The sequence below is a fragment of the Eurosta solidaginis genome, chromosome 3 (genome assembly GCF_040869045.1).
Source record: "Eurosta solidaginis isolate ZX-2024a chromosome 3, ASM4086904v1, whole genome shotgun sequence".
In the NCBI taxonomy this organism is placed as follows: domain Eukaryota; kingdom Metazoa; phylum Arthropoda; class Insecta; order Diptera; family Tephritidae; genus Eurosta; species Eurosta solidaginis.
Genome location: NC_090321.1, coordinates 211,199,494 through 211,212,401, shown reverse-complemented (window position 1 = coordinate 211,212,401; position 12,908 = coordinate 211,199,494). Strand labels below are relative to the sequence as shown.

The 12,908-nt window shown below is 37.1% G+C and overlaps 2 protein-coding genes across 2 annotated transcripts in view; one reads left to right on the top strand and one right to left on the bottom strand.

The window, feature by feature from the left end:
* Positions 1–224: 224 nt before the first annotated feature.
* LOC137245012 (alkylated DNA repair protein alkB homolog 8) lies at positions 225–3,039 on the bottom strand. The gene has a single exon (XM_067774979.1). It carries the CDS (start codon positions 3,012–3,014, stop codon positions 1,005–1,007), a length of 2,010 nt encoding a protein of 669 aa, XP_067631080.1. The 5' UTR covers positions 3,015–3,039; the 3' UTR covers positions 225–1,004.
* A 4,690-nt stretch (positions 3,040–7,729) lies between these two features.
* The window catches only part of Ack-like (activated Cdc42 kinase-like), a 35,510-nt gene continuing 30,331 nt past the window's right edge, over positions 7,730–12,908 (top strand). Inside the window, exons 1-7 of the mRNA XM_067774978.1 lie at positions 7,730–8,093; positions 10,582–10,651; positions 10,715–11,108; positions 11,327–11,628; positions 11,702–11,842; positions 11,915–12,074; positions 12,139–12,461. Of these exons, the coding sequence (XP_067631079.1) occupies positions 8,090–8,093; positions 10,582–10,651; positions 10,715–11,108; positions 11,327–11,628; positions 11,702–11,842; positions 11,915–12,074; positions 12,139–12,461 (1,394 nt within the window). The 5' untranslated portion in view covers positions 7,730–8,089. The remainder of the gene's footprint in view (positions 8,094–10,581; positions 10,652–10,714; positions 11,109–11,326; positions 11,629–11,701; positions 11,843–11,914; positions 12,075–12,138; positions 12,462–12,908) is intronic.

Below are 12,908 nucleotides of genomic sequence, written 5' to 3'. Positions count from 1 at the left end.
AGAAGCTATATATTGCGCTGACAACCTGAAGGGTTGCGCTACACAGCCCCTTGAATCTGGTATTTTAGTCGCCTCTTACGACAGGCATACCTACCGCGGGTATATTCTGATCCCCTAACCCGCTGGGGTTATTAGTGTCTTACTATTTAGTTGAAAAAATTACTAACTTCATCCGAGCCAAACATTTAAATAAACCAAAGCATTCACATATAACATACAGTGTAATTTACTTTATATTTATTGCAGATTATAACAAAAAAGATAAATTCATATAAGAACGTACTTACGTAATTTAAAATAACTATTAGTTACAATATGAAATAAACAAATAATTAGATTTTTATTAAATTTCATATAATGGAAAAATACATTAAATCATATTAGCTAATGGTAAATAATTTTATGTCATAATTCGAAGGTCAATTGCTATTACGAATATTTTATAATGTCTAAATGTTAAATGATTTACAATTACTTTCGATTATAAAGTATGCGGTATAACATACATGTAGTTATATTTAATTACCCCATTCATGGTTACAACTTTTAGAGATAAGAGTTATTATATAATAAATGGGAATTACACTTTAAATACTATAATCAATGGCGTATTTTATTTGTTGTTGATGCTGTAGTAGGATATTTAGTTATGTGTGGCCAGCGGAACCGTTGGCCTATAGGATCAAGAAAAATAAGTTTGAGCCAAGCTGGAGCGGTGCTTGATTAGTTTGGTCAGCTTGCGTGGAGATGATCAATGCTATTTGAGTGGAATCTGACAATATAATAGTGTCGAAAGAATCTTGGTGGATATTAATCCGAAATAAAACACTTTGCAAACATTTAAAAGTGCTGCTAACATATTCCATGCTAGAGTAACATCGACTTCCCTAATCTCGATGCGACTTTTTTAGATACAAAATTTGTTTTGCTTGATTGACTGTATTCAAGGTTGAGATCACCTACATGAAAATGTACTCTCGAAGACGGACTTTGCTCTTTTAATTTCAATGCTTTCCCAATATCACGCAGTGATTACCTTGATCATAATAGCTTTGCAACAACTCCACATTAGGTACATTCCTTATTATCGCTTCCAATTCTCCCGATTCGAAAACATGATAATAACGGAGGTAGGTATTAGGAGACGTGGCTATATATTGTAATTCATTATTATTATCTTTGAAAGCAGCAGAAGTAACTTTCAATTTCCACGGCACAAGCACATCTTGTTGCATAAAATTGGTGCGGTTGGTGTGTACAGCCAAATGTGGAGCATCAGGTAGTAGCGACTGCAATTGTTTTTCTTGTTCTTGCAGTTGCAGCACTTCGTCAGCTAGACGTTGACGTTGTTGTTCTACAGTGCTTTTCTTTTTATTCAACGCTTTATTTTGCAGTAAATAAGCAGACTTTTTCTCATTAGCACGTTGATCTTTAGCCCAGACGTAGATGAGAGCCCGCCCACCAGGCCGCAATAGCCGCGCGATTTCGCGCACAGCAGCGATACGACGTTCAGCCGTTGCTAGATGATGTATAACAGCAATCGAAATACAGCCATCAATTGATTGAGCACGTACAGGTACTTGTAAACAATCACAACGAAAAGTATTTGGCAGTGCACAATAGCTTGCTTTTCCAATTTTCGCACGCTCCAGGCATGCGTTCAATAAGCCACTACTACGATCACAACCTATAGTAAGGGCATCTGTATTGCATTGCAAATACTTACCGTTACCACAGCCGACATCCAGAAGCACCGAACCAAGCGTAAAGCTGCGCAAAAATTCGGCTACACGCGGCCAAGGCGTATGACGTGTCTCGCTGAAATGTGGTGCTATACGTTCATATACGCTGTGTACATTTAATTCTTCTAATCGTACAGCTACCGCCTCACTTATTTTGCAATCTGTGCCACTATGCGCATGCAAGTGTGTATCACAAAGTGTGGGAAAGCTGCAGTCGCAAGGTCCGCGACGCAGCCTACGGAAAGTTAACGATACGCGTCGTTTACGCGCCACAACTGTTAAGCCATTGCCTGACGGTACAACGTCCATTATGCGTGGCGTAATACCATGTGTCCAATCGTAGCGCGCTGCACCTGACATCACTAGCATGGAATGGCGTAAAAGTTTAACTGATTGACGTTCTTTGCCACGTCGAAAATCCATTACCACATCCCCACACAGCGATAACGATAGTATGGGATCGAGAAATGCACTATGCGTATCTACATGTGGCGGTATACCTTGACCAGGTTCATAGATATTAACAGTCAGCTGATCGGGCGCATCCCAATGCCATGTTGGTAGAGAGAGTTTAGTCATTTCGGTTTTCAAACGTTCCCACAATATATCACAAACTTTTGGAATTTGCTCCTTTAACGGCTTGCTGGCATCGACATTATTAGTACCATAAATAAATTCATAGCCAAAATGTTTAACGCGTCTATGTTTTAAGTCCCTTTGCTCTATGTTTTCTTCTCCAATTGTTATGGCGTGCAAAAGTGTTGCCTCTTCCATTTCAGTTATAAAATTTTTCAATATCACCAATCCTTCTGGGGGCGGTTTAGTCCAAACGTTTTCTGCTTCACAAGCTGGTAAATTCTTGAAATATGATAAGTATGCTACTCCACCACGCTGCTCCAGTGCTGCTCGACCATGCATATTCTTATAGATTTGTTCTGCATCATTCAAGGTGCTGCATTCAAGAAAACAATACGATTTGTTGGGTAACATTAACACCTGTTGCACTGTACCATGTTGTACTGCGGCGCCTAGCACAGCTTCCTCAGTAAGTCCGGTGGACAGACCGGCATTCAAGATAGCCAGAAAACGCGTTGCTGCAGCGCTGCTCTCTATTGCAAGGTCACCACGAATTATAGCTTCACAACGCCGCTGTTTGCGTTCCAATTTTCTTGCACTATAGTTAGTTGCCATAATTCTTGTTTTATTTACATGAGTTTTTCTGTAATCAGATAAAATATAGTTGATTAAATATGTAAATAATTTCGATAGCATGAGGAATTCTTATGTTTACAAACAAAACGTCAAATGGTTGAATAAACGAAAAGGTAAAACAGTGCTGCCAAGTTGTGAAGAGTCTAATGCAACTCTGTAGGTATGTTGTTATCCCATCTCCAGTTAAGGTAAGGCCACATTAGGCTACACTACGCAGCACTGCACTGCACTACACAATATTCTTTTCATGTATTCTTATGAGGCATTTCACACATGGCGTCAGCAGCACTGCGCGACCCGGCACAGCGCGGCAAATTTGATCAACTAGGCAAAAAAGCCGCGTTGGGAAGTGTCGCGCAGCGCTGCTGCCGCTAGGTGTGAATTGCCTCATAAGAATATATACAAAGAATTTTACACCATCCTTTTTCAATCTGAGGATGAGATGTCTTGGACCCATAGCCACGACCTTTTTCTTTTCCTTTCCTCTTCTTCGCACAAAAATGAAATAATTACAGCTTCAAAAACTGTGTCGTCAATTTTGCAAGCAAAAATAAACACAAACTTTTCCCGCTATGTGTCGCTTGATTGCCGCTTAAAGTGAATTGTCAAAATATGTCGCTCTGTGAGGCGCCGCTGCCGCTACGTGTCGCACAGCGTAATGTGCGCGTACCTTTAGACCGCATTCATTCATTTTGATGTAACAATTTTAGGAGGAGATATATAAGAGTTGATTATTTACTTTTAGTTATTTAGCCCAATTATAAACCAAAATTCCTTGTGATTTTTTTCCCTTCTCCCGTTCCTCGTATTCTAAATAAAAATTCGGTTATTCTATACGACAGCATGACACTGCTAATACGCGTCCAAAAATATCGAGAGAGGTGTCGAATGAGGCGTCTTGACATCAGTATTAATAATCCGAAACCGGAAAAGAATTATTTTAAGTCGTTCAAAAGATATTAACGAAAAACCGAAAAATGAACATCGGGTTCCTCCGAAATCGGGGTGGTATCCATAGTATTTTTGCGCAGAACACCTTTCTGCGTTGGCGGCCTTCGGCCGCGCTTATAAAAAATTACCCTGGGTAGGTCCAACACCGGTTAGGAGACCAAAACTATATCCGCGCAAAACACTTATGTTCACAATTTTTTTTGTGGGTCCACCAACATTACAACAACCACATGAAAATCGCCAACTTCAACTGCAAATATCTCCGGACAGAGATAATTTTTATACTCAGTTGAGCAGAGCTCACAGAGTATATTAAGTTTGATTGGATAACGGTTGGTTGTACATATATAAAGGAATCGAGATAGATATAGACTTCCATATATCAAAATAATCAGGATCGAAAAAAAATTTGATTGAGCCATGTCCGTCCGTCCGTCCGTTAACACGATAACTTGAGTAAATTTTGAGCTATCTTGATGAAATTTAGTATGTAGGTTCCTGAGCACACATCTCAGATCGCTATTTAAAATGAATGATATTGGACTATAACCACGCCCACTTTTTCCATATCGAAATTTCGAAAAACCGAAAAAGTGCGATAATTCATTACAAAAGACAGATAAAGCGACGAAACTTGGTAGATGAGCTGAACTTATGACGCAGGATAGAAAATTAGTAAAATTTTGGACAATGGGCGTGGCACCGCCCACTTTTAAAAGAAGGTAATTTAAAACTTTGCAAGCTGTAATTTGGCACTCGTTGAAGATATCATGATGAAATTTGGCAGAAACGTTATTCCTATTACTATATGTACGCTTAATAAAAATTAGCAAAATCGGAGAACGACCACGCCCACTTTTAAAAAAAAATTTTTTTAAAGTAAAATTTTAACAAAAAATTTAATATCGTTACAGTATATAAGTAAATTATGTCAACATTCAACTCCAGTAATGATATGGTGCAACAAAATACAAAAATAAAAGAGAATTTCAAAATGGGCGTGGCTCCGCCCTTTTTCATTTAATTTGTCTAGGATACTTTTAACGCCATAAGTCGAACAAAAATTAACCAATCCTTTTGAAATTTGGTAGGGGCATAGATTTTATGACGCTTACTGTTTTCTGTGAAAATGGGCGAAATCGGTTGATGCCACGCCCAGTTTTTATACACAGTCGTCCGTCTGTCCTTCCGCATGGCCGTTAACACGATAACTTGAGCAAAAATCGACATATCTTTAATGAACTTAATTTACGTGCTTACTTGAACTCACTTTATCTTGGTATGAAAAATGAACGAAATCCGACTATGACCACGCCCACTTTTTCGATATCGAAAATTACGAAAAATGGAAAAAATGCCATAATTCTATACCAAATACGAAAAAAGGGATGAAACATGGTAATTGGATTGTTTTATTGACGCGAAATATAACTTTAGAAAAAACTGTTTAAAATGGTTATGACACCTACCATATTAAGTAGAAGAATATGAAAAAGTTCTGCAGTGCGACATAAAAAAACCCTTGAAAGCTTGGCAGGTATTGCATATATAAATAAATTAGCGGTATCCAACAGATGATGTTCTGGGTCACCCTGGTCCACATTTTGGTCGATATCTGGAAAACGCCTTCACATATACAACTACCACCACTCCCTTTTAAAACTCTCATTAATACCTTTAATTTGATACCCATATCGTACAAACTCATTCTAGAGTCGCCCCTGGTCCACCTTTATGGCGATATCTCGAAAAGGCGTCCACCTATAGAACTAAGGCCCACTCCCTTTTAAAATACTCATTAACACCATTCGTTTGATGCCCATATTGTACAAACAAATTCTAGGGTCACTCCTGGTCCACCTTTATGGCTATATCCCTAAATGGCGGCCACCTATAGAACTATGGCCCACTCCCTCATAAAATACTCTTGAATGCCTTTCATTTGATACCCATGTCATACAAACACATTCCAGGGTTTCCCTCGGTTCATTTTCCTACATGGTAATTTTCCCTTATGTTGTTACCATATCTCTCAACTGAGTATGTAATGTTCGGTTACACCCGAACTTAACCTTCCTTACTTGTTTTTGTTCGGCTGCGGATTATTGTTGTCGAGGTCAATACGTGTCTTTTGACCCCTCTCTCGATAATGTAGGAGGCGTATTAGCAGTGTCATTCTGTCGTATAGAATTGCCCAATTAATTTTATCAAGAATATTACTAGATGCGATCATATAACAGCGTGTGTAAATAGATATAATTTTACACCTTATAAATGTATATGCTTTATTATGTGCCTCCTATTCGCTGTGGCTACACATATTTCTTCTGATTATTTAACAGCAGATCGAGCGACACCAGCGCCATTTGACACGAAAAACGCAACATCTTGCGTTATTGGAGCGATTTCACTGGATTGTTTAAGCTTGCGTTGAACGAATAATGAATTGATCATTGTCGAAAAAAAAAAACATTCCTAGAGATGTACTGTGCAAGGGCATAATCGAGAACATGGATACATTGCACCTGTTTTTGATAGAGGGTATTGTGGACCAAGTGTCAGGGCGTTTTACAGCACCATTACCTTTGATGATGGGAAAAACGATAACACACCGACTCTTCCGCTATCTCCATGGCGAGGAAGGCCGCCTATGCAGAAAGGCGTTCTACGCAGAACTACTGTGCATGGCGCAGCCGGTGTTGGATCGGCTAACATAACAATAAACATAAGAGTTATAAGGTAATATCAGATCGTTCAAGAATGCATAATTTTAAATAGTTTACCCTTGACGTATATTTTAGCAATAAAAAATTAGCATTGTTATACATTATGTATTTTTGCAATTAATTTATACAATGCATAAACCCATACATATATAAATAAAATCATATATATACCTACATCGATAAAAATAATTGAGCTCATATGACACTCTCTTTGTTTTTCGCCCCTAAATAATCAAGTTATACCTTCTATTATAAATATATATACCAAATTAAAGGTAATGAAATTATCTACAATACAATAGTATTAAAATATTTTGTAAATGCCACATTTTTTCGACTTATTATTCGATTTATGATAAGTTAGCAATAATTTTCCCAAAAACATGATTTTACTATAGAAATTTCTTCTAAATATAGATGTTTGATGGCGGCCACCGTAGTGTGATGGTAGTGTGCTCCGCTTACCACACCGTATGCCCTGGGTTCACACCCCGGGCAAAGCAACATCAAAATTTTAGAAATAAGGTTTTTTCAATTAGAAGAAATTTTTCTAAGCGGGGTCGCCCCTCGGCAGTGTTTGGCAAGTGCTCCGGGTGTATTTCTGCCATGAAAAGCTCTCAGTGAAAATCTAATCTGCCTTGCAGATGCCGTTCGGAGTCGGCATAAAACACGTAGGTCACGTCCGGCTAATTTGTAGGGAAAATCAAGAGGAGCACGACGCAAATTGGAAGAGAAGCTCGGCCTTAGATCTCTTCGGAGGTTATCGCGCCTTACATTACCTTTAGACGTGGACCTACCCCTATAGTTATTATTTGCACCAAAAAAAAAAAAATTATACGGTTGAACTCACCATAAACACCACTACCGATACTCATATACATTTTTTTAATTCGACAAATGTATGTATTCTGCACTTAAGCCCCGGCCGCCGCCCCAATTGCCACATTCAAAATTTTTAGATCCAGCAACGAAATTGCCCCACAAAAACACGGTCCTAGGAAACGCATAGTGCTACCAATTCCTGTTTCTCAATCAGATTGGCTACACTTTTTCTACTACTGTTTTCCTTTGCGTTTTCGTTTTCATTCATCATTTATCTGTTTGCGCTTGATCTTTCAAGTGCATCACGGAAGAATTTGTGTAAAAAGTCTGGAAATTTGGTGTACTAATTGAAAAAATGTGTATATTAAATTGCAAATTGTATTTGTGCGTCATATAAATCAAAGTGATAAAGTACAGATTAGGAAATGGTTAAGACCTTTTGCACTACGATCGAGATAGCAGCCGTAGACAAAATAAAGGCTGAGACTTGGAACGCTAGCTATCAAAACTGGAATTCTAACAGCGTTAGGAATTGAACGGGTGGGAGGGGGAGTGTAAACTTTTTTGTCGCCGGAACTCGCACATAGCACTAGCGCTTCCTTAAATGCAACAACAACAGCATTGCCAGCAGCAACAATGGGTAAGCAAGCAACATTTAATTGGAGCACCCGTGCAACAAAGGAAAAATGTATTTTAGTGAATGTAAAAAGAGCTAAGCTAAATAAAAAAAAAAGATAAAAAGACATTAAAAATGGTCTACTAACAAATATGAGTGGCAGTGAAGTGCAGCTCGTAATAGAAAGGCATTAGCATTTTTATTGCACCCCTCGCCCAGCACTACAGACAGCTCTCCCCTTCTTAATCACCTATGTATATAAACTACTTTGTCTTTATATTGGCGTAATAGTCTTATGAGGGGAAAGAAGGCAAAAAACTTGAATCGATTTTGCCAAATTCACGGACAACAGTTCAGGGTAGACAGGCTGTGTGGTTGTGTATTTGGGTGTTGTGTGTATATAGCTGCAGTCACAACGACGGAGTCCGTATTGAAATGCAAAAACAACTACCACACACAAATTACCAACAGACCGGATGACAGAGGGTTGAGTCAGCGCATTTCAAGTGCGATAAGTAATTATGTTCACAGCAATCCATAGGCGTTGTATGGGCCGGTAGGATGGGGACGGACAAAGAGTGGGACTTTGTGCATAACATTGTTATCAAATAACTCTGCAAGGGCGCTGCTGCCACCACCACTTTTTTTCACTAGGCAATATGATGCCATGCAATATTTCGAAATAAGCGCTGCTGGCTATTTTTAAGTCATTCCCATAGCGATTAGCAAACAACAGCGAAATGTTGAAATTTTTGCCAAACTAGGCCAGAGCAACTTTCCAAGCAGCAACAACACCACAAAACATTCACCACATAAGCCATAAACAGCCGGCCTGGTATGCAGATTCATATGTATATTGTATGTGCATATTTATGTATATTGTATCTTTGCCTGTTCCAGCTGAAGCGCAAGTTTTGTTACTCGCTCCCACTTCACACCCACATACCGCACATGCAAAGAATGATAAAATGTAAAACAAAAAATCAAATGAAAGAAATGACTTTTGTCTCCACGACAGTTGATGATGATGAAACGGATGTGTGCGGGCGTATGACCAAACGAATGCTTTTGTTGTTAGATCTTGTTGCTCAAAAGTTGAGGGCACAATTTTCTTGTTGCTCATTTGAATGGTTAAAAGCAAACCGGCACTCAAAAAGTTGCAATCGAAAGATTCTTGCTTGCAACTAAAATAGAAATATTTTTGTACATTAGATCGTATCGAAAAACAAAATAAGTTGGCTAGTCAGCTCAAAATGAGGTTTTTCAATTTGACTATAACAAATTATAGCATTTTTGAACTTTTAGAATTTCGAGAAACTTGAATACGATTCTTCCCAATTCATTCGCGCGCTTTTACCGGTTCAAAAAACTTTAATAAGATCCTATCTCCTCCCAATTTATGACATTTTGGAACTTAGAACAATTTGAGTAAAATTTTAGCTCAACGCCATTTCTCTATACGTATAGAATTTTCGAAAAAAAATTTGAGCTCTACCTAACGTACACCATTTATTACGAGTTTAGAGCTCTCCAAAGTATTGCAGTTTCGTACGTTTTGAATTCGAAATATATATAATTTGATTTTAGCTCAAGCTACTGTATAGAATTTTCGAACTTTTAGGATTTCGAAACACTTTAATTAGCTTTTAGCTCTACCCAATGTATACCATTTTCGATGTAGTATATTGGAATGATTTACCGTCATCTCTTGTCAATTTTGTTTGCAGACAAACCGGGTTTGGCGTTGTGTCATCTTCTGTGTAATTTCTCGCTCTCCGTATAGCATTTTCAAACTTTCAGAATTTCAAATGACTTCTAACTAATGTAGAGCACTTCAAAATATCCGAATTTCGAAAAACTTTAATTAGATTTTAGCTTCTACCCAGGCTTGCATTTTAGAACTTTTGAGATTTGGAACAGGGTGGGGGGATTGTAACTCTAGGCAATGTATTGCATAGCTCGAACGCTTCAAACATTTAGAATTTCGAATAACTTAAATTTTCAAAAAAACTTTTTGCTACTACAAGGTATAAAATTGAATTTGCGAGCAATAAAAAATAATTCGAAACAATTTGAATAACCGTAAAATTTCTCGCTGCCGACAGATAATCTAAAATTATTATAAAATTTAAACAGAGTTGTTACTTTTACTTAATAGCGTTATTTTTTAAATTTTCAATATATTTTGCATACTCGAAATATTTATTTTATCAACTCCTAAATTTGCGTTTACAAAAAAACTTTAAAATTATCCAGAAATTAAGGTTTTTTCGATTTCTATATGCCGGAAATGTTTTAAATACTGTGGCAGTTTTAGTGCAACCTTTTATTTTTTAAAAGCATTATTGTTAAGAAAAATTGGAAACATCTTTCATATCAAATCATTGTTCGATTCTGCATGGAATGCCCCTCATAGCTATTATCTTCTTTATGCATATACACACATTGCTATATATATATATATGTATTTAAATTTGAAAAATATTGTTTTAACCGTACTTCTATATTCTAGAATGCCCCCAAATTGATTTATATGAATTCCTAACTGAAGCAGGGCTGCAACATTATTATAATGCCATCAAGTAAGATTTGATTTCAAATATTTCATATAAACAACAAATAAAACAACAGTAAAATTTCCACAGAAATGAACTGAAAATCACAAATGCTGCCCATGTAAAATATGCAACAGATGAAGACCTCAAGCACATTGGACTATCACGTCCAGAGATTCGTCGTCTGCGTAAATTTTACGAAAAACATTTTCCTCATGGCTATTTGAGTAAAATAAAACGTTTATTACAAGCACCCGCGACTATTGTGAAGCGTGACGGTAGCGAAGGAAATACAACACTTTCGAATGCGTCACTACATAGCACAGCAGAGTCGCCAACAAGTGCGCACCCCGCCAATTCGCCCAGTAAAGCACCAAATAATAAACATATTATACCAGCTGATTCAATAACTGTAAATAAGCAATTGGGTACTGGCGAATTTGGTATTGTGCAACAAGGCGTATGGACCAATGGCACTGAGAGGGTTAATATAATATACATATATTTAATTTAATTTGATTAATTTATTATTATTATAAATGTTCAATTTTTATAGCTCATGCTATTCATGACTAGCACTGTTAAATAATTTGTCAAAATTGTTGTGCTAGGAAAAAATTTTCAAATAAATACATGCATACATACAACGCTTTTAAGTTTACAATATTAATAATATGAAATTAATTTCTGTTTAAATTCTAGATACAAGTAGCTATAAAATGTTTATGTCGGGAGCGTATGCAATCAAATCCGATGGAGTTTCTGAAAGAAGCTGCTATAATGCATTCTATTGAGCACGAAAATATTGTGCGTTTGTATGGAGTTGTATTGGCAACGGACTCGTTAATGCTGGTCACTGAGTTGGCACATTTGCGTTCGCTACTAGAATGTCTAAAGGATCCTGGTTTGCGTGTTAGTTTTCTTACAATACCAACGCTTTGCGAATTTGCTATGCAAATTTGTAATGGTATGCGTTATTTGGAGAATAAACGTCTGATACACAGGTATGTGTGCAGAGCTGTTATTTCCGTTTTTATACTATTTTCTTTAAACGCTATTTATATGACTTCATTACAGAGATTTAGCAGCACGAAATATATTAGTCTTTAGCAAGGATAAAGTAAAAATATCTGATTTTGGCTTATCACGTGCTCTAGGAGTGGGCAAGGACTATTATAAGACTAATTTTAATGTCAATCTAAAATTACCGATCGCCTGGTAAATTTATTCACATATATCATAACTTTCTCTAATCAAATTTTTTTTTTTCAATTTACGATTTATATTTAGGTGCGCACCGGAATGTATTAATTATTTACGTTTCACCAATTCCTCCGATGTATGGGCTTATGGTGTTTGTCTTTGGGAAATGTTTTCCTATGGCTTTCAACCTTGGGCTGCTCTTACCGGGCTGCAAATACTTGAAGCTATCGATGCACCAAATTATCAGGTGTGTTTGTGAGGTTTCAATTAACGTATAGAGAGGAAACTTCAATATCACTCTTTGTTTACAGCGCCTCGAACAACCGGATTGTTGTCCTCAAGAATATTATACCCTTATGATGAAATGTTGGCAAGATGACCCTGTGAAGCGCCCAAAATTTTCGGAGATTTATGAACTATTACCCGATATGAAGCCAGAGCAATTAAAAGCGGTTGTGCATTGTATAGAGCCGAAAAAGGATAATTTATTATATCGGCAAGGCGATATTATAACTGTACTTGATCGTAATACTGGTACACCATTCTGGAAGGGTGTACTTACATCGGGAAAGACTGGTTTTTTCAATCCCTCAAATACTGTTGCATACTTGGAAGGATTGCCATCGGCTAACAGGTGGTTATTATATGTATATGTCAGCATGTGGGTGATATCGATAAATTTTATATTTGGATGAAGTTTCTTCGATTAAAGAACAAATCTGAATCTGAAGATCTTTAAAAATTGTTGGAAAAATGCTCGAATTTTTATATTTTGGAGTTTTAGGATTTCATAAACCTTCAGCCAATTTATAGTATTTTTGAACCTTTACGATTTACGAGAAATTTAAAGATTTTTTTTAGTAACAAACCATAGGGCAGATTTCAACCATAGATTTGATATAAAATAATTCCTATAATCAATACCCTTGTTGTTGTAGTTGTTGTAGCGATAAGGTTGCTCCCCGAATGCTTTGGGGAGTGTTATCGATGTGATGGCCCTTTGCCGGATACATATCCGGTACGCTCCGGTAGCACATCACCATTAAGGTGCTAGCCCGACCATCTCGGGAATGATTTATAT